The sequence below is a fragment of the Poecilia reticulata genome, chromosome 17 (assembly GCF_904066995.2).
Source record: "Poecilia reticulata chromosome 17, P_reticulata-male-v2, whole genome shotgun sequence".
NCBI classification, from domain to species: domain Eukaryota; kingdom Metazoa; phylum Chordata; class Actinopteri; order Cyprinodontiformes; family Poeciliidae; genus Poecilia; species Poecilia reticulata.
In genome coordinates, this window is record NC_088846.1 from 14,995,232 (window position 1) to 15,017,480 (window position 22,249).

Consider the following 22,249-nt stretch of genomic DNA (forward strand, 5'->3'; position numbering starts at 1 on the left):
ATTTATCGAAACCTTATTTAAAATGAATTGAAGCCATATTTAATCATTGCTTAGCTTTTAATGCATTTCTGACATTAAAAGGAGACGCATCTTACAATAGTAGGACAGTGTCTTGTTTCTCATAAGACTGATATGCTTTGTGTATATCTTAATAAAACAATCTATGAGCAACATAATTTGCAGCAAGATTTAATCATCTCTTTAATGTGTACAATGAAACAATTTTTTTATTTTAGTTTACTTAACAGGGGAAAACAAAAGGAGATTACTGTACAGCAAACAGCACATATCCACAAGTTTGAAACGCTGATGTCCTCCCTCCTGTGAAACAGCCAGGTTTTTAATGACACGATCTGTGTAACAAGTCCAACATGGGCACAGTCACCACCTTGCCCTCAAGATCCCAGACATCTGGTTGTGGTCAGCTAGATGCCGAAAGACAATACGACTTAGTCTCCATCTTCTCTTCACTCCCCGAGGTCGGGAGGTCAACACACACCTGTTGCGTATCCTCACAGGGCAGCTGTCTCTGGGTAGTGCTGCGATCTCCTTGTCTGCTATTTCCTGCAAACAAATTAAAATAAAGTTTCCAAAATCAGTTCTTAACTGATACCTTTAATAACTGGAAACCCTCATAATATTTACTTTTCCCCCTTTTGGAAGACATAAATACACACAAATAATACAACTAACTAATTTCCTACAAATAAACTAAGGTATGGCAAGTTTATTTGTGTGGTACATTTCAGCTCCAGGTGACTTAAATGATAAAATTATAAAATAAACAAGAACTGGAAATTACATGATCTCAAATGTTATCATCAAATACTGAAATAAACACTTTAAGCAATGTTTCAGCTATTAATCAGAGGTAACTCTAAATAACTGGGTCTATAGCCTTAATTTAAAGGAAATCAGTGTTTTAGCATTTTTTAATTTTCAGGAAGTTTGTTCCTGGAAACTGTGAAAGTGGTGCATAAAAACTGAATGCTGCTTCTCCATCAACATTCAGTTGATGTTGATCTGACTCAAGGAATGCAGAGTAGATTTAAACCAAAAGAACTGAATGGTCTGGAAGGTTGATACAAGACAACACAGACTTTAGAACTGGTGCGAAGTGCTATTTTTAGAGAAACAGTAAGCAGTAGCGTTCTGGGTCAGCTGCAGATGTCTGATCAATTCCAATAAGGAACATATTGGTACAAACACTGAACTCTACCTGGAGTTCTTTGGGCAAGATGGTGTTCTTCCGCAGTGCATTGATACGTGTCCTCTCATCAGCAAGCTCAAAGGCCATTTGTCTTCTCTTGACATCCCTCAGCATCCTCCAGTCAACGTAGTAACTTCTCAGCTGGTCCACTGCTCCCCAGCAGCTCCTCAGTGCCTGTCCATCATTAACATGCAGTTACTCCCAGCTGTGCAACTAACAGCCCAGGCTTTTCCCAAATTATATCAGACGAACACATTCCACAAGAAAGGTAAGCCACAAAACGCCAGAGCTAAATTTATATCAAGCTGTTCCAGCCATACTAACCACTCCAAGCCACATTCACACTTCTTTTTACTCCACCGCAACACAGAAAGGTGAGTTTCAGTGCAGTAAGCAACATCTAAACAGTTTCTATGAAAACTAGCGTTACCATCCAAGCCAGCGTTACAAAACCAGTCATAAAATTAACATTTTCATTGTTACTTTTTCAGTTTTCCTGACTAAGAACCGAGGGCTTCCTTCACAACACGCAAGCCACAACATGTGTGTTGAAATTAGGTAAGTTACCTGTTTCGGTGCGTAAACGGTGGAATAAAGGGCATTTAGACCCATACATGCTATTCTGTTAGCCGCCATGATGGATCTAGGTTGAACCATTAATGTCTATGGGTTGAACTACCAAAGGAGATATAAAGAGATAGAATATATTGCCCCCTCTGGCTAGGAGGGTAATATAATCATTTAATTCTTCTATTTCAAAATGTAAACCCCAAAATTAGTGTTTCGGACTTTAACGTTTTTTATACATAGAGCATTCACTGCAATGCGGAAGTTACTGCTGTTTTAGGCTTTATCTCTTGTCAATAGAGATGCACAGTTTTCTTTTAACAGGCACATTGCTGTGTTTAAGATTGAATCACACATCATGATGATTAAATTGGATTTATATCAATTCCGATATCCCAAAACTACTGTGAAGCCTGTGAGTAAAACTGAACCCAATCCGTTGAAAATAATAAAATTAATCTGAAAAAAATTACAAATTATTGTGGTACTACTTAGAAACCACTAGGTGGCAATGTAGGTCCATAATATACAGTACGGCATCAAGGACATTCCCACCAGCCAGGAGGAGCAGAGTCCTTACATTTTATATTCAATAAAGAACATTACATCTGACTAAAATTGTATTTTGAGTACTTTCAAGTGCAGATCCACCCAGATCATGCAGAATAAGCGAATAGGTTTTTGTAAGGTAGTATTCGGACATTTTTATTTATTTTTATCAAGTTCAGAAGGATACTGTCTTTTTATGTTTTATACAGAGGAGAAGGAACAAAATAATAGATTCAGTTAAGCTTTCCTCGTTATTTTTTACCCTGGAGGGAATGCGTTCTTGGATAAACACCAACACATGACAAAGTGGATGCAGCGCTTACATCTCTCTCTCTCTCTACAGGTTACCATTTTTACAACAACAAAAAAAAAATTTAATAGCCAGTATATTTCAAACAGCTGCGTTTGTAACATGGTTTTCTTAATAGTAGCAGTGGGTAACGTACGGTAGTAGTGACTGTTAAAATCAGTCCAAGTCTTTTGTTGTAACAGCTATTTTTATGTTAATATTATGGTAACGGAACCAAAGTCATTCTATGTTTGTCTTAAAGGTCAAAATGTTTTTTGTTAAGTTTATTGAAATTTGGAAAAACAGATTTGTCATTTTACAGTGGTAGTATGTCATAATTAAGCTGCTGTTTGGCTCTCAGAATGTTTGGCCTTTAACTGAAACGCCTCTAAAGACTTTTTCCAAGATCACCAAGAAGGTTAAAATAATCCCTGAGACATCTAAAACAGAAAAGGATGTGAGTGCTGACCTTCCAGGATTTCCAGTTCTGAACATTATGATAAATGTCAGACCCTTAAACTTCTGCCAGCAGATATCAACCTCAGAGTTTATAGGTTAAAAATGATTCACTGCTGCCTTTTTCAGTCACTTCTTTTACAGCTTAATAGAAGCAAGAGGTTTTTATTATTATTTTAGATGACACAAAATTAAAGCCCTACTTGGGTTGTGTTTATTTTTAGAGTACTTGCACTCTGGCTTTGCTACTACTTGATAACCATGTTGGCTAATTGCGTTAATTTGGTCTGTACGACAGAGGAATTGGTGGAGTTTATGTTGCATTTTCTGGAAACAGATGTGCATTTACAGGCTTTACAAGAGATCTCAGGAGTTGAGAGACTGAACAACAAAGCCACGCAACGTTAAACTAGTGTGCTTCAGAGGATAATGGACATTATTCAAAGAGACAATAGACAGGTGGCATCATCCATAAAACTGACAGGAGTCAAGTGAGCATGGTCAACCAATGACATAATGCAACTGATGCTGAAGCAACTGGGAATGCTGGATACATGTGAGAATTGCAAAAAAAAACAAAACAAAAAAAACATTGAAAGAGTAAAGTAAATGCAAAATGAACAAACTTCTTGTAGAAATTTGCCTTTTAAAACAAATCAATTATTAGTGTGAAAGTAAAACAATTTATGTAATAGTATGTATTGTACCCTTCAAAAGTTTTGTAAAAAGGATTAGTAGGAAGGAAGCACACCAAATGCTTAGAACTGGACGTTGTTTATTTTAAAGATGAAGACTTGCGCTCTCATTTGCCAGAGTAAACCACCAACTTCTCGGATGTCAGTCAACAATATTCTTTGTAACAGCGGTTTATTCATTCTTTCATCCCATCCCAAACATGCTGATTAAAGCAAATAAGGATCCCTTGGCTGATCAAACATCGGTCTGATTTACTCCATACCACACTGAGATGAAAATGTGATAGGAACAGATGTCTGTGTATTTTCTTTGTGGCTGCTATAAAAGCGTTTGAAGATGAGGGAAGCGGTTTAATTTGCTGCTGGCATCTCATAGCTTTCTTATCTTAATGCCTCGCTGATGAAATGTAAGATAGATGGGGCAAACACACACGACTAAGCTATTAAATTCATGGTTACAAATGACTGTGTCTTCCCGCTTGGCATTTTAATGTCTGCTACTCAGCTTGTAAACAATAAACAAAATGTTCCTTGTGGGTGGGCATTCACACATTTGACCTTGACAAGTTTACACATGAACCTGTCGCCATAAATCATATATAGTCCTTACTAGCAGTGAAATATGTGAAAAATGAAGTTGATAAATTATATCTTAGATGCTTTCAGAATTACATGCCTCTTTTGTTTCAGTTCAAATATTTGACAAAAGTCCCAATCAGCAATAAAAATAAAAATGTTTCTTCAATTTGCACAACATAAGAAAATATCTATTATTGTAATGGGGTGGAACTGAAATTTCTCATCCCAGTTAATTCTGGCATTGTTTGTTAAGCATTGCTGGTATGAACAACCATATAAATCTTATCTTGATTTACTAAATGAGATAAAATTGTGTAGACCTGAACTTTAAATGCCGAGCATAATTAAAAAAAACAACAACGCACCACAATGACGCCCATTTGATTTTTAGACCTTTGCTGAGGTAGATAAGATCAGCTTCACATGTAGGTGTCTGCCAATGACCGATCTCCCAAAATAAATTAAATTGGTGCCAATAAATTGGCTGGCCGGTAAATCGGTGCACAGCTAATTAGCATGCATGTATCCAAAGTGGAGAGGAGAGCTCTCGTAAGGTCAAGTTTATTTGTATTACACATTTTAGCAACAAGGCAGTTCAAAGTGCTTTACATCATAAAAAAACATCATGCAGTCGCCAACAATAAACATTATGGCATTTGTCTAATGCAGTCATCAAAATCATCAAGCAATTGCTCAGTGTTCCAATTACTACTAACCTAGCTCTAAACAAGTGGAGCCTAGCCCTTAGTTTAAAGCTGTTTCTGCAGTTTTCTGGAAGATTGTTCCAGATCAATGGAGCATAGAAACTCAATGCTGATCTTTAATGTTGTTTCTGTTCCTGGGGATGCAGAGTAGACAAGGACCAGAAGACCTGAGTGGTCTGGAAGGTTGATACAATAACAACATATTTTTAATGTATTTTGGTGCTAGGCCATTCAGTGATTTATAAATTAACAGAAGTATTTTCAAGTCTGTTTATTCTCTGAGCTACTGAGCCATAATTGGAAGAAACCTCCAGCAGAGCTTGGTGAGTGGCTCAGTGTGGAGATACAGCATAAGACCTCTATTTTGTATAATATCCTTACTAGAGTGAGTACACTTTCCTAGAGTCAATATAAAATTCTAGAATTTTACATATCTTGCCAAGTTTGTGCTTATTTGAAGTGTACCCAATTTTTCATAAACGTTTACATTTTTGCTTAATGTTTTATCTATATGATAGAATCAGTAGTGTTTTTTTCCCCTCTTATGGTTAGATTCTAATTCTTTAACTGCATATGAGCTACATTTTTCATATTTCATCAACCTAAAACTGACACAGGGTATACTTTATTTTTTCCATGACTATTGGTACCTTCAAGTAGAGTTGCTCTGTCATCTTTGTCTTAGTATGTATTTCAAACTATGGAATTTATAAACACAACGAAAGACTAAAATGAGTGGGAGTTGTTGGAAGACCAGTTTAGTGGGTCATTATAATTTTATATGCCTCTGCAATATTAAGTACAATTAATTTGTCACTCTGTGCACTTTGGTGTATCAGAGGATTGTGGTCCAAGAAGTCAAATAGTTATGGCTGGTGTGATTCCATCACACTATGTCTCCTATTTATGAGCTTTATCACCCTCATATGTATGTCATAACCTGCTTGCATGCCATAAAGTGGAAAAGTCTGCCTCTAAACCCTGGGGGAATGCTTGGCATTCCTGAGTTATGGGAGAAAGGGCCCTCCATGTCAGCTAGGTCAAGGCCTCCTGCTAAATGAGCTGTGTCTGACCTGTAATTGCAAAGAGTGGAAGGATTTAACACACTGATGTGCCAGTGAATCCATCACACCACCTGGACAGCAAATTCTGTGCACTGCGTTTTAGTGAGATATTCCCAAAATGTGTTTGTTTTCAATCTGGAGACATGACCTAATGCCATATCATAGCAAACACAGGAGCTTACCTCTATTTTATTTGAGTGGTGAGTTTGCACACAAGGTGCTAGTTGATTTAAAATACAGCCTTCAGTGCTTATTATACTGTTTCTCTTGTGTTTTCTAAAGCATGCATGCAAACTGTTAAAATATACCAAGTCCACAGCAAAACACTTCTATGGTCAAAACTTCAACCTGAGAGGCTGATCTTGTCAATGATTTATTAAAAGAACCTTTAAATGCTGGAACATCTGCTCAGTTTATGTTGGTTAGAAAAAAAACGTTGCCAGATATATCCGGTTCAGCATAATGGGTTGGTTGAAGGCTTGAATGCTGTGGCTCCGTTTATGACATTTACGACATCTCAACGAGAGAGAGAGTTATTTATTTTACTCAGCCAGAGACATACAGGAAATGTCTCACTGAAACATTTTTTCCTTCTTACACCAGACACTACTGCATTTGATTATTTTGTCGCTGAACTGGGGAAGTTTTAAAATTAACTTATTCATTTTTAAAGACTTAACTTTCAAGAATGGGCTTTTTCCTGACCATCAAATGATTCAATTAGCTTCTTGTTTATTTAAAAATAGCCACCAGGTGTGTAAGTCAAATTTCTGATCTCATTTTATGTTGGCAGCTACAATATTGTGACACAGTGGTGATTTTGTGCTTTTCAAGTGGTTTTGGGACATGAACTACTGCATATTTGTAAATTGTGACTGTTTATTTTTGAGTTTCAGATCATGGCACGGTTTGCTAAATGTATGTAAAATATGTTTTGTCATACAACACCCCTTGTTTAGCATTCTCATTTCTTATTTACTTTTTAGCTACTTCATTTGACCAAGATTTTAATTAATTAGTTTGAGCTGCACAATCATAAAATTGTGCAGCTCCCAATTATATGATTCCCAAATTTTTATTGGAATATTAAAACATTCCCAAATTCTTTTATAAAACAAACTAAAAAAAACACAACCATCTGGAGGCCTCTCGTTGCATTTGTTACCAGTTACTTCAAAACCGTTAGACTTTTTAGGATAAAAAAAAGTAACACTTCTTTGACAAGTTAAACTTTTAGGTTCTGCAAATTAACTTGTTAAACAGGGTTGGTATGAGCCTTCTGACTCGTACCACACAAACTTTGGTACTTGAGATTCTTCTTAATTGCTAATAAAACTGAACCATTCTCTCATTGAGTAACTAATATACTTGGATTAGAAAAAGCTGGTGGTTTGATCATGTGGATTTAAAAAAAATACACAAGCTAATGAGCTGATTCTAGAAACAAATTCTGAGATATCATTCAACGAAACAGCCATAAAACCACAAGATGCCAGGCCTGTTAAATGACTGGTAACATCACTCTTTGTAAGAAAGACTATCAGCTTCATAATAACAAACACATTATCACAGTAAGTCAAGGTCATTGTTTTGGGGTTTTATAATATGCTACATCACATTTAAAAGTGCTCAATAGTGGACTATCTTTTAGCAACCTCAAATTTGTCTCCAACAAAAGACTTTAACAATTGGCGTCTTTCCATAGACTTAAGTATTTATTTTATCTATAGCTTTATGAATGTAATTTCTATAAACACCAAAGCATAAATTCTCTCCATTTTTTTTATCTAAATAAAAGTTCTATTTAAGGCAAACAAGGTAACAGATTTTGAGATCTGAAGTGAAACAAAATTTAGTTTGTAAAGCCCAAAAGAGAGCGAGTCCTGGGGTTGGAAGTGGATAGAACGGGTCAAAGCCATCTGTCATTGCATTTAGCTACAGGATCACAAATGTTCTTGGAAGTGCAAGCTTTGAAAACAAACCTTACTTTAACAAAATGTATACAGAGAGAGAGGTAACAATGTGTTCTGGTTTTCATAAATGAAACAGTTTCCTTTTTATTTCTTATTTAGGGCATGCAGACAATGCTCCAATCATATGCAAGTGTTCAGCTTGCACTAAAAATACAGACATTGGGTAATTTAAAACACTCATGTGTTGGAAAGAACAAGAGCTCTTGCTGTTTAACAGGTTAATTTGCAGAACCTAAAAGTTTAACCTGTCAAAGAAGTGTTACTTTTTTTATCGTGAAAAGTCAAACGGTTTTTAAATAACTGGTAACAAATGCAACGAGAGGCCTCCAGATGGTTGTGTTTTTTTTGTTTGTTTTATAAAAGAATTTGCAAAATTTACACATTTTATTACTTCCATGTGCCAAATTATATTGTTTACTTGTTGTTTGTATTTGCCAAAGCCAACAAAAAATATGTACTGCAGTAATTTTCTCCATTGTTCTATGGCTAAAAGGAAAGACTTGAGGATTAAAGCACATGAGCAGTGCTGGGTTATTGGGTTTCATCAGCTGATGAAATGGGGGTTAGGAATTCACCTAGACTCAGGACGGGATGACCCAGACTTGCAAACTGGTATTAACGTCCCCTCAGGAAGCTCTGTCACAGCTGTTAACCCCAACTTATTGTCATGCTCTTTTGTTACTCCTCCTCTCTGATCCAATTAGCTCAATTCCTGATAAGCTTCACCTAGTCTTTTCATAAGAGATAGCCAATTATTTATTAATGGTCATTTTAATTGTAGGCTTCACTTATTTGGTGATTTGTACAGCATTTTGATAGTTGATATTCACAGTAGCTTTAAAGAATATGAAATTATTTTTGAAATAAAATGTTTTAATTTAGAAGCAGTCACCCATTTTTCTTTACCTCTTATGTTTCTCCAATTAATCCTTTAACTTTCAATTAGTTTTGTTTAAATCTGTATTTCTCTTATACATGGACAAAATCTGGATTGAATAGACATTTTCTACATTTAAAATTTCATCGACACTAATGTGTAAATACATCGTGCTCTCAGGATGAGACCACAAAATAAAACATTGAGCTTTGAAACTAAAACTCCTCATTTTTTATTGTCACAAATAAACATTCCAAAAATCCCAAACTGTGTTTTGAGCACTTATAAAAAACATCCTTATCCTTGCAGGGTTGTAAGGGAGACTGGCGCCTATCTCCAGGGGAACACAGAGACAAACAGGACAAACAACCATGGACGCATAAAGAGAATTTAATCATGTTTTTGGCCTGAGAACCCAGGACTGTTGCCTTTCTGCACTTTTTGCAGCAAGGCAGCAGTGCTACCAGCTGCACCCAAGTGCAGCCTGCTTTGGTTAGATGTTTGATGTTAAACATCTGCATCTATTAATATGCACAAGTTACCTAGAATGAGAAACAAACACAATTTTGGATTACTCCAGTGCAAATGAGGTATTGCAACAAAAACGTCCCAAGTTCTACTCCAGGCTTTCCTGTTTGGAATTTGAAAGTTCTCCAGCTGCATGCATGAATTCTTTACAAGTGCTCTGGCATCCTCCATCTGTCCAAAAACACGCATATTGGGATAACTGGCCGCTCTAATTTTCCATTAGTATTAAGCACACATAGGAAGTGGATGGAATCCGATTTAAAGTTGTTGTTTAACCAGAATTATTTGGGCTTTAATAACGGTATAAACTTTTGAAGTTTTAATTATTTGACTGACGAATTAGGCTTTAGATGGGAGTCATATTTTGTGTTGTGTATCAATATGTGATAAGTAACAGTTTACCAATACAATCAAACTTGTTACCATATTTAACTTTGCCTCAAAATCCACATCATACATAATTGCCCTGTAAAATAACTCATATTGTTTATTTTTTCATTGTAAGCTGTTATGAGTGCATGTTTTTGTTTGCTTGTTTTACCAAAAGAAAGTAGAAGGGGTTTCTAGATTTCCAGGGATCTACACCAAGCATATAACACTGGGTGTAGATCCAGTGATGCCTCATAAGCCTGGATCCAGACCATTTACTATGTGCTGTCAGAACCCTTAAGTTGTATTTTGACAACATTTGGCCTTGTAAAACAGAAGTCCCATTATATCCTCTTTAACCTAAAAGCTAGCAGTAATTGTAGAACATTTGAACATAATCATGCTGTAGACCAACATTTACGTTACACATGTTCGCTGTGCTATTTATATGTTTGATAGTGTAAATCGAGTTGGGAGTGCCAAGTGCAGACATGGCAGAAACTTCTTCTGTAATCTTCTGTACATATAAATCTGCAAGCAGTTCTTATGTGCACAATGTGGAAACCATCTTAGAAATCTGAGCACGCAACCAGGGCTCTGAAGGGAGCACATTCATCCATACGATCATATGGGATTAATTTGTTTCCCTCTAAATTACTTTAGCTTTATCTACACAGCTTCCTTTAATCTGATGTGTTTTCCACTGAAGTTACGCAGTTTCACTTTACACTGGAACAAAAATTAAAATGGCTCCAAGATGTTTGACAGTTGTAAACTCACATGGTACTGAAGTCTCTGTTGGACCTTTCTTTGACAAGATGTTTTCAATACCTAAAAAAAATTTACAAAATTTGGATGTTTACTTAAAACTGAATGAGAAACTATATTTAACTATATTTTGCCATCTTTATTGTTAGACCTGAGGCTCCTATAAAGAGACTAGAATTCCCTTTTATTGTATGCTATCATACTTTACTGCTTTTTTTGTAATTTGTGTGAATTAGTCATGTTCCTCTTCTACACTGAAACTTTGCAAGATTAAATATATCATATTCTTCAAAGTAGGCTTCGTGTATATTTACATTATAAAACCGCTGAGGTTTTTTGTTTCCATTACTGAAGGGGGTGTTTAAGCCCACATACACAGGCACAGGGCAACTGTTTGATGGTTACCAAATGTATTTACATCAGTGTGGTCAACAGTCTCAGACAAACTTATGTATAGACTAAATGTTTTAGTGATGGGTGCTGAATTATTTCTATGTAGAAAATGGCACATTCATTCACTCTGATGGGATATTTGGACATTTATTTTTGTGTTGGTTTAAAGTTTTTATTGTTATCTACACACTGTTGGGTAAAACTCACAATCTGTTTTTTTAGCATTAAACATTTTAGCATGAAAAAATATATAGAATTTTTATTTTGTTTTCCGAGATGATTTCACTTCTCTTTTTCATCTTACCCCATATTTAATCAAGGCCAAAACTTCTTTAAAACTCAGTTTGTCCTTATTGGCTGCAACTGATGAATTGATCCACTCTATTCTTGATGGCGTTGCTGTAGTATTGGTGGTGTTTCCAATTTCTGGTATGATAACAGTAGCAGCAGTATAGTATTTTGTTTTGGTATATCATTGCATGTAGCAAGCTGTATTTTCGAAGTAAATTATTTGCTATTTAGCAGTTTTGTCTGTTGCACTAACGGCATGGAAATGTCACTGAAAAGTTCAGACACTTTCATCAGATGAGGTCTAACTTGTGGTTTTAGCAGGTGCCTCTACCCAAATGAAACTGTATTGTTCCTGTGATCAATTAATTTTTTTCAGTTCTGAAAAGATGAGTCAAAATAAGTGCGGCATTCAAATATACAGAAAAAATTCGGCAACCAATTATCAATTTTTTTTTCCTAAGTCTGTATATTCATTTGTGAAAATTTTATGCATATTTTGCATTAAAATGCCCAGGAAAAGCTGCTAGAGCTTGTAATTTTTATGACTGTTAAATTTTAAAACTTTGCTCCAATTTATTATCATTTTTGACCAAAGTTTTTATGAGTCATTATGGAGGATCTAAAGAGCCACACGTGGCTTCAGAACTGCATTTTGTAGGTATGGGTAATCAGAGAACATTTCTTAAGCCATTCTCATAATATTTAAAAGTTGAAAGTGCAGTCTTGTTCATCTTCTCACTTTTAAGGTGTATAAGTTGATGTATGTAAATATTTCATATTTGGAAATAGTCCCTTTCAAAAACAGTCTGAGGCATGACTTGGACCATATGTCAAATCCACGATTTCAGAAAGGCATGAGGCAAGGAAGTCCCTTAAGTCGACTTGGAGCTCCTGTCTGTGACCTGTCAAGTGATGTGGTGACAGCCCCAGAATGACTGACTACCAGACATTGCTTCTTAAGGGCTTAAAGTAGAGGTGATAGACCACTAAACACCAGTATCACCACTGAGTGACTTCTTAACATAGTAATAAACGAAACAAAAAAAACAACAAAAAAACAATGAATTGGGCCTGACACCGCACCACACAGTTAACAAATATAAAACGGCTAAGATTTTCAAATGAAATAATATCCATATAACAAACACGTTCTGTCTGCTGTGAATTGGCACAATGAGGCCATTCATGAGGGGGGGAACTATAAAAACATTAATTCCTGACATCTATTATAATGATTAATGATGTGTAATGTATAGAAACTGTAGTGGAATGCAAGGTAACCATTACCTCAATTAAATACATTTTTGGCATGTTATGGTTTGGCAAAAATACATTGGAGTAATAATCACTTTATTGTAGTGTGTAGTACAAGGATCTCTCACATGGTGGTTTTTACAAGACACTCAAAATTATTGGGGGGAGGTGTGCAAATTGTCTTGACAATGAGACATCAACAAGCAGTAACCAGGAGTTAGTAAAATATTTCCTGTATCTTGCAATCAAACTTAAAAACAAGCTGTTGTTGATCTTAATAATGAAAAATCTAAGGAAGTAAGTAATGTTTTTCTCTTGGTTTTGTTAAAAATAACCCATTAAAAAGGCACACTACGTACTAAATGTGATTAATAAGACTTCCCTCACTTCTTTGTGTTCAGCTGTGAAGGTAAAGAACTGTAAACAAGAAAACTCATATCTAAACATGGCATTTGAACATCTGGGTACATGAATTTTATTGCAAGAAATATAAACTCATTTCCCACTAAAGGCCAGAGAAATGTATCTTCCATCTAGCTGAATGGAAGATAAATTTGATTCTGATAAAACACCCCCTGCCCCCTCCAAAAAATGTGACATTCAAAACATGTTTATAATGCACAACAACAAAAATTTTGATTGAAACAAAAGCAATAGAAAAATGCCGAATGAACATGCAGATCAAACGACATGTGGGAGGGGAGGAACACCTGACAACATGCAAACAGCCATTCTCAAACATGGAAATACTTGAAGGATAATTACTGGATGCTTGTTTTTGAGAACATAAGAAATGACAAACTCTGACCCACTACTGACTATGTCAACCAGATTTAAAAAAAAAAGAAAAACAGCTGGGATTTCCGTGTCAAGATTTGAAACTAGTGCCAACAGAACAGTATGGGAGTACGAGAAATATATTTCACAACTGTCTGTCATGGCAAATTTAACCTGGTAACTTCTTTTTCAGGTTATAAATATGAAGTTCACATTTAATGCTTTGTCATCTCAAAGTGAAGATTTGTTTTTTATATACATGTTTAATATAAACAAAAACACAGTTAAAAAATATTTTAAATAGCCTGAGGTACATTGAAAATTACAGTTATATTCCTTATGTTTTAATGAGCATTCCAAGCAGCAGATAATAACATAAACCGACAGCTGCAAATAAATCCAATCAACACCTGCTTGTTATACACAAACTAAATCAATTAGGTTAGGCAGGAGGTATTCCGAAACAGTTTTGACCTTTGTGTGCTCTGGCTACATTTTGATGTTAAAAGAAAAGAAACCACTTTTTTTCCGTGAAGAGCATTTCACCCTTAAATGAGGAGTAGAAATGAGTCAAAGTAAATCAAAAGGTGTGTGTGGGCTCTTCTAATAACATCTGAACGTTTGTCTTCTGCCCAGGAGAGGAAGGAAGCTGAGTGCAGACATGCATCACTTTAAAGAAAACATAATATAAGATTCACCCTGCTGAGAAGAGTTCTGTTACAGCTGTGTGGGGTACATTTTCCCAGCATGGGGTGAAACCAACACACGCAATGGGAAACATTCACATTTTTCTCTAGAAATAGACGTGCGTGACATAGCTTCTCATTGTCCCAAGAAGCACTGTAATTGGCATGTCCTACCACACTGCAGGTCTTTGAAAGTGTTAAATGGATTTAAAAGTGTTTCTTCTTCTTCACATTTTCTATCCTTCATTTAAATCAGTTGTACAAATCATTTAGAACAAAATAATATAATTTTTATTATAAAAAATAGTAGTAACTTAATAACTACACTTGAACAGTATATTTAAAAAATTTAAAGTAAATAGGATGTTGAACTAGTGTATAGAAGTGCACTAATGCTGTGCTGTACAGCAGTAAAATGTTACTACTTCAAAAAAAAAGAGAAAAGCAGTAACTGGCCTAATGTTCAATAAAATCACAAACCATATACAATTTTGAGGTTTTTGTTTGTTCAATGTGGAGTATTTATTTGAGAACAAAATGTTTTTAGCTTATGTAAAAAAAATAAATAAATAAAGAACCCAGAACTTTTCTGCAAATTTCAATTACAGTATACTGGTATTTTTCAGGAATGCATTAAGAATCCATGGTAACATGATAACAGAAAATACAGCAATGAACGGCTGGGAATACTAACTCTCCAAGGACCTACTTTACATGACTTCAACAGACAAAGTTCTCCTGTGAATAATTTGTAACTTTAAAGACGCAGATGCATTTTTCTTTATTCTTATGTACAGTTTCATTTATCCCATCATATTTTATATTTAAAATGGGAGAAAAATGTATACCAATGACCAGTTACGTTGTTCACGGATAAAACTTAGGACTTCTGTTTAAATACTCACAACTCCTGTCTCAGCTCGTGATCCATGATCCGTGATCCGTGATCCAGTGTCACTCAAACAATCCCAATGTTCCCTATCCGTTCCCACAAAAATGTCAAAGCTGTTTTATGTGTATTCAGAAACTACTGCCAGCCTTGGTACGTGAGGTTTACGTGGCCCTACATGCTTCCACTTCACATTTAACTTTTATTCTTTAAGGAAAGCCATCCAAAAAAAAAAGAAGCAGGCGCACTCTTCCTCTAAAGGAGTAAGATGTTGATGCCTCTTCAGATGGCACTCAGTGGTGGTCATCTCCACAAAAATACAGTAATGCCAGACACATTTTTGAAGAGAAAACATTTTAAATCAAGTCAAGATATTTTGATTTTTTTTCACTTGTCAGAACAGCAGTGGATTCACCAAAGTGATCATTATCATATATATTTTTTTGTCCAGGATCCATAGCTGGTGTTCTTTAATCTTCATCTCTAGCACAGTCTGCATGTCTCCGTTACTGCCTTTGAATGTGTATTCATTGTGCTATGTTTCGCATAAGAGATAAATTCTGTCAAAAATAATTATTCCCCAGGGAATGTTTTATCCTGGATCAGATCTGTATTTGTCTTGGCGTCAAACTCACTGCTTTCAATAAGACCTTTATTTCAGTTGCTGCTGAAGAGATTAAGTTGAATTCCTCATGCTTTTTATTTAATTTTTTTGGTTACTGCAATTAGACACACAATAAAATAAGTGGAAAAGGAGAGAGGACCATTGAGAATCTATGCACAAGGAGTGTTTAGGTCAAAAGTCGTTATCTCTAGGATCAAATATAAGTAGTTAATAACCTCTCCGCCTCCTGTGATCTTTCATCCTCCTCATTCAGTGACTGTAGAAGGAGCAGAGACACTCCCAAACTTACCACTCACTGGCCTACAGGCATTTGAGACATGTTAACATTTAAGTAAGAGAGGGAGAGAGAGAGAGTCGCTCAGAGTGTAGAAATCCTCAGAGCTTGAATCAGTAGCTCTGGCCTGTCAACAGGTGGCAGAGGCAGAGATTTGGTGAGTGACCTTCAGACTTTCAAAGAAAAGAGACAAACGGAAGATAAAGGAGGGGGAAATTTAACAAATCATAAAACGGTAAGACAGCAGGATTTAGAATAAGCATTTCCTTTTATTTAAACTGTTCATCTTTGGATACATTTTTTAAATTACTTGCAGTTTGGTGTAAATTTGTGATCACTTAAAAAGGTAAATTTGCAGATTTTGCACATTTCTGATATAGTTATTATACAGAATCTATTTGCAAACTGCTTTGTCTGTGTAAATATTTAATTTATTGGCAGAACTTTTTGAAGACATTTACCTCAACCTTTTACTTAATCCCTTTACCGGTACTTATGTACAACACTGCTCATTTCAAACTGTTTCAATGATTAGTCCACACCTTAGGGAGCAATTTAAATGTAATTTTTAATAGCTTCTCAATATGTTTCTGATTTAGCTTGGTGGGAATGACGGCACTACCTTCCTGTAAATCTTAATCGGTGATTAACATCAATAAACTCCAGTATGTTTTGTAATTTGACCTGCTGCAAAAAGCAATAAAGAAAATATTTTGTGTTTTTAAAATTAGGTTAATTTCCCATCAAGGTGAGTAACTTTCAAATGAGATTACAAGTCTATATTCAAGCCTCCTACTAATTAAATAGCTCCAATATATTGTAGACAATCATGTTTTGTGCGTCAACAAAGCTGCTAGCAATAATTTTCCCATCATGATAAAAACCAAATTTAATACAATAACTTTTGGCTGGCGGGATAGATGTTCTTAACAGGCTGTTGATCTGGTAGATTTACTATTTAATGCTACTGTACTGGCTCAGGCGAAGCAGAGGAGCGCTCTTAAAACCAGCTGCAGATGTGGGCTCTCAGCTGTGCAGAATGATGGAGAGGAGGAGGAAGCTAAGAGAGAACGACGAAACGAGAGGAAAAACTCACAATCCGGAGGTGATGGCACATAAAAAGTGCCATCATTTATAGGTCTAAACTCTTTTTCTTGGTCTTCACTGACTGAAAGATTAGAAACACCCTTTATTTTTGAAACATAAGAATATCTCCAGTGTCGTCACATTTGTTATGCTTCATACTACATTATTGATTTATTATTGCCGTTCAGTGGTTTTATTGACAGTATTACTGAGGCAATAAAGTCGCCATAGTTAAAAATAAGGTCCTGTTCGAGGTTTTCTTGTGGTCTGTGTGGTAACAGACGGCAGACGGGATCATGAAGATATAAGCTCCACTCACAGACAATAATTGCTCCCAGCTGCATTTGATCAATTTACTTTCCATGTTTTGTCAGCAATTTGCAGATTGGAAAGGAAAGGAAAAGAATGAGCAAGGAAAGGAAGGGCGTAGAAAGGAAAGGAAATGGAAAGAGCAGATAACTCTACACCATTCATGCATATAATGTATAATCACAATTTAAAGATGATTCCTTCATTGTGTACTAATTAAATTATTCCATTATATTTTTGTGTCCGTTTCCTTGACACTTCCGTGTTAAAAAAAAAAAAGTCCATTATTTCACAATAAAATGACAAACTTTAATCATGTTTAATTAATTAAATTAATTTAATTAATTTAATTAATTAATCAATTATACAACAATAAACTGAAAAGTGGGGTGTGCATTTATATGCAGTCCCTTTACTCTGTTAACCCTAAATAAAAGTTATTGAAGACTACCAATATCACTAAAATACTGCAAAATGTATCTAGATCAGGGGTCACCAACTCCAGTCCTCGAGGGCTACCATCCTGCAACTTTTAGATGCGTCTTTGCTCAAACACACCTGGATCAAATAAACTGCTCGTTTCCAGCCTATTGCAGAGAGGAATGAATGCTGGTGAGGGAATTCAGACATTTTGGAGCAGAGGTGAATCTAAAAGTTGCAGGATGGTAGCCCTTGAGGACTGGAGTTGGTGACCCCTGATCTAGATAGTTTAAAAATGAAAAGAAGATGTAAAAACTGCAAACCTAACAAGAGTTGGCTTATGCTATGCTGGGGATTAATAAGAGTCAGTCAACTCAGTAACTCTGGAGGAGATGCAGAGAATCAACTCCTCTAGCTCAGATGGAAAATATTACTCTTGGAGCTTTTCTTCCTCTGATCCTTTGAGCTGTGAATGTCTACTTTCACATACTGTACACACATAGACCCAGTCCTTGTTCTGACCTTATTAAAGAACATGTGTTTTCAACAAACATTTTTACAGGCCCATAACGACACATTGATTAGAGGTGTAGAAATTACTCTCAGGAAGGAATCTTTAACAAGATTTTTAGACATGCTGAATTTTACTTTGTTTATCTTAAAAGCCAGTTTTAAATGCAGTCAAAGTGAGCTTTGTTCTGACAAAAAAAACAAAACAAAACAAAAAAACAAAACACATTGTTTCCCTGCTGTTTTCTCCAGTTTCAGAGTGACAGTCTAATACCTCTGCATTAACAATATTTCAGACCTTGAAACCAAACATGTTTAATATGTTTATGTTGCTGGTCCAATGGAGTGCATCCAATGAATCCAGAAAATGTGTGAAAACATTTTGAACCACTTTGGGTCATGGCGGACTATTTGTGCATCTGTGCACTGCTTTCTTGTTCTTCTTGGTACAGACAGAGACTTTGTTTATTTATATTGTTGCTAATTGCATCATCAGTTGCATTCACCAATGATTCTCTAGATGGAATTTGGTGCTTTGCTTTCTTTAAACCTCTTGTATAAATCAAAAGAAATCCATATCTTCTCATTTTTCCACAATTATATTAATGAGAAATCTTGAATTCTAGTAACGCTTTACAGTTTAATGAGCAGAGGTTTTTCTTTTCTTTTTTTTCTGTACGTATAAAGTTTTGTTTATATAAATTTAGTGATACTGTCAGGATGTTAATAATTCTTTGGATGTCTGTCAACTATACTGTATACTCTTCATTCACTGGATGTGATTGACAGTTTTTAATGACTCACTTGTCATTCTTTGTCTTTATTTAGCCCAGAAAATATGTTAGAAACACAGCCCACACGTCTTCTCCAAATTTGACTGACACAAAGACATTAAAATTCAAACTTCTTATTGGGGGGCTGAGTTAATCTATTTTCCAAGTTACTCATAAGCAGGTTTAAGGACTATTTTTACATTTCATCTTCCTTCAGTCTTTACATCCATCACAGCACTGAGTGACACATTTCCTCTCTTCATATGTCTTCCCTTTCTGTCATTTTCTGTCAGTTGCAGCCTTTTGCTTTCTGTGCATACAGCCAAAGTGCTATGGTCTCTAATAGAAACAAGAAAAGGGTCTGAAAATAAATAAACCCTCAGCAGGGAGCAACAAACATGGCCACCGAGGCTCTTCATCTGGTAGAGCTTTTGACTGCACTATTCTGTCTATCATGTGGCTACTGTCTGCTGATCAACTTGAATGTCCTTAGTCTCTTTTTTTTTCCACATTCTAATTTTTAAACATTGCTTAAATTTGGCATTTAATCAAAGCAATTTGACATATTTCATAGGTGGAATTTTGTGGACGGTTTATAAGTCCGGAAATAATCCAAAATGGTCAACAAAATACAAATTGTTTTGAACTCATGTTTATACAAATCTATTTATCTTCCATCAAAAAGATAAATCACCATAATTATGATTCATATGCAAATGGAGGAAAACAACTTGTGTTCAGCTTTCAGCAAAGTGGCATATTGTAAGATTTCTTTAGGCCCCCTACCCCTGCAGAGGATTTGCCCCAAGTCATGTAATGATAGTGAATGAAAGATGGGTTGGATTTATGTCCAATTGTTGACAGTTTTATAATCTGGCCAAAGATATGCCTGTATTCAATCATATTATTTTGGCTCATTTCTCATCTCATTTCAAACTTTTCCAGATGTTCTCCCATCCTATACGCAGCAAGCTTTGTTGAGACACCTGGGTTTTCTGAATAAGGAGTTTGATCTTTTCAATAACTTTATTTAAAATTAATTGATGTTATCAAGATTTTACAGTAAGTCAAATTGAAACCTGAAATTAAGGGCGTTTTCTTTTTTTTTTGTCTCTACGCCTCTATTAAAATAATTTTATTGTACCTGCAGTTTTACAGACTTACTCTGCAACATTCAACTATTACTCAATTTTAACTAAAGAAAAACTTTATCCAGTATATATAATATGTAGCTTCCATTTGACAACCAATGCGCATTTATTGCTCATATGTCCTCCAACAACATCTGTTGGACGTGTGTTTCTTCCAGACCACACAAGCTCCACACAGAAGTCTCCACCAGTTTAAAACTTTTTTCTTTCTTTTTTCTACCAGAAGGTTAAATACAGACCAAAACCCAAAATAACCTTCTCAAGATTTTAAAAGGTACCCTCCTCTTAAAGCATGTTATTTGGGTTTTTTGGGGGAAGCCGCTGCAAGGTTTCATGTTAGCATGACATCACTGTCAATACATGCAATGACATCATTAGAACAGTTTCTGCCCTTTCTGCAGCTTTGCAAATGCCTGAACAAGCAAATTTCATACTTCAACCCAAAATAATCTCTGGCTAAGTGATGACTGCTCATATTCTGATGCTTTTTAATGTGGAGGGGCTGCATCAGCACCTACAAAACCCACTCATGCGCAATGACTTCATGGCTCAAATTTTCTGAGATTAAATAAACAGCTGTTCGCCTTACTGAGTATACTAGAGTTTATGGATTGTTTTTAAATAGACGTCCTTTCCTGACTCAAGTTTGAACTCTGAAAACAATTTAAGAAAACCTTATTCAACCTCAAGAGTCAGGGTTCTGGTCCAGTGAAGCATGAATACAAATATATTCTCCATTTACTTGTGAGCTGTCCCACATTCGGTAGGCTATTCCAGTGATATCATTTGAAGAAAACAAATACATCAACATTTAAAAAACCACTGGAACCAATTAGTTGGTTAGTAGTAGTCTACACTGAGTTTTAATCTTCCTTTAAATGCTATAAGCTTATTAAATCGAACCTTGGTTCACCCCTGTGGCGACAAGTAGTGGAAAAGTAGAGTAGCCTCGGTTGGTTTCTTCATGATAGTCTTACATCAATGGAGACTTGAGTCAAATAATCATTGTTCTTTTAGTGTGTTTTCTTTAATTTTGTTTGATTAAACAAAACACATCCTTTCCGGGTGGCCTGGAAAGGTGTAGGTAGGGTCGACTCTGTTTGAAGGGTAGCAAAGGCACAGCGTAATGGTTGCCCTAACACTGAAATGAGATTTTCCTAATTTGCTTCCAGTCAAGCAACATTTGATTGACCATGTGTGGTCAGTAGACCAGGGATTGGGTTGATTACAGTGTGATTGCGTTTAGTCTATAACTTTAGCATATTGCTCTCTGGGTAAAATATGATGAACAGAAAAGCTGTGATAAATTTTAACAAGTGGAAAAGAAAACCCTGTGGCGACAAGTAGTGGAGAAGTAGCGTGGCCACAACCGCTCTTTCTTATTAGTCCTCCATGCAGTTTTCTGGGGTTTTATTCCCGACCTTTGGAGCTCTGCAGCATGTCTCCATCCATGTCCAATATAATCTACTGCAAGTAAAGGCCAGTAGTTCTAGAATCCACCTGTCCCACTCTGACCCTTCCCTACCCTAACAGAAAAAAGGGAGAGGTTTTGACAAAATGCAACAACAAAAAGCAACTTTAACATGCATCAGCAGAAACATAACTACAATAATGTTTTATATCCTGGAACACTAAACCGAGTTTTGGTGCAAAGCTACATTTTCTCCATTTTACTATTTCATGGTGCAATGTTTTATGACACATTTACAGCTTGGAAATAGCTAAGCATTTTTAATCACTAGTTTTACTGTAAACAACAACAAAAACGTGTTCCTTCAGTCCCAGAATATGACAAACTTGGTAAGAAAAATATGTGTGGTTATAAAAAATATTTTCAAGGTGAAATAAATTTTCTGCATTTACATTTGGGCTTGAAAGTTGCTAGAACAGTCTGTGAATACTTAATGTGATTTGTAGGCACCAAAGGTCTATTTTGAGGCAGAAAAGAAAACAAAAAAAAATAACACATATCTTTTCTTGCAGCAATGAGCGCTGGACTCCTGTGGAGGGCCCTGTGCCTGCTGATTATACTTTGCACTGTGTCACACCATGTGCGCTGTACAGACAACCAGCCAGATTCCTCTGGCACAGAGCAGGGACTCACCTTCAGCCACATCTATAAGCTTGACATCCCAGGAAGCTCTGGTTGCACCGTGGAGCATCTGCCAACACACAAGACAGGT

At 35.8% G+C, this 22,249-nt stretch overlaps 2 protein-coding genes across 7 annotated transcripts in view; one reads left to right on the forward strand and one right to left on the reverse strand.

The window, feature by feature from the left end:
- Nucleotides 1-38: 38 nt before the first annotated feature.
- mrps14 (mitochondrial ribosomal protein S14) lies at nucleotides 39-1,910 on the reverse strand. Its single transcript, XM_008434156.2, has 3 exons — nucleotides 1,778-1,910; nucleotides 1,220-1,384; nucleotides 39-564 (listed from the first exon to the last, which is right to left on the reverse strand). The coding sequence occupies exons 1-3, from the start codon at nucleotides 1,865-1,867 to the stop codon at nucleotides 382-384; spliced, it is 438 nt and encodes a 145-aa protein (XP_008432378.2). The 5' UTR covers nucleotides 1,868-1,910; the 3' UTR covers nucleotides 39-381.
- The window catches only part of tnn (tenascin N), a 56,187-nt gene continuing 35,375 nt past the window's right edge, over nucleotides 1,438-22,249 (forward strand). The window contains exons 1-3 of one of the 6 annotated variants that reach the window (XM_081597950.1): nucleotides 1,438-1,584; nucleotides 1,702-1,768; nucleotides 22,050-22,247. In XM_081597950.1, coding sequence (XP_081454076.1) covers nucleotides 22,052-22,247 — 196 coding nt within the window. In that variant the 5' untranslated portion in view covers nucleotides 1,438-1,584; nucleotides 1,702-1,768; nucleotides 22,050-22,051. Of the gene's footprint in view, nucleotides 1,585-1,701; nucleotides 1,769-15,832; nucleotides 16,053-22,049; nucleotides 22,248-22,249 lie in introns of those variants that run through there. The other 5 variants (XM_081597949.1, XM_081597951.1, XM_081597952.1 and 2 more) reach the window with 5 other exon arrangements.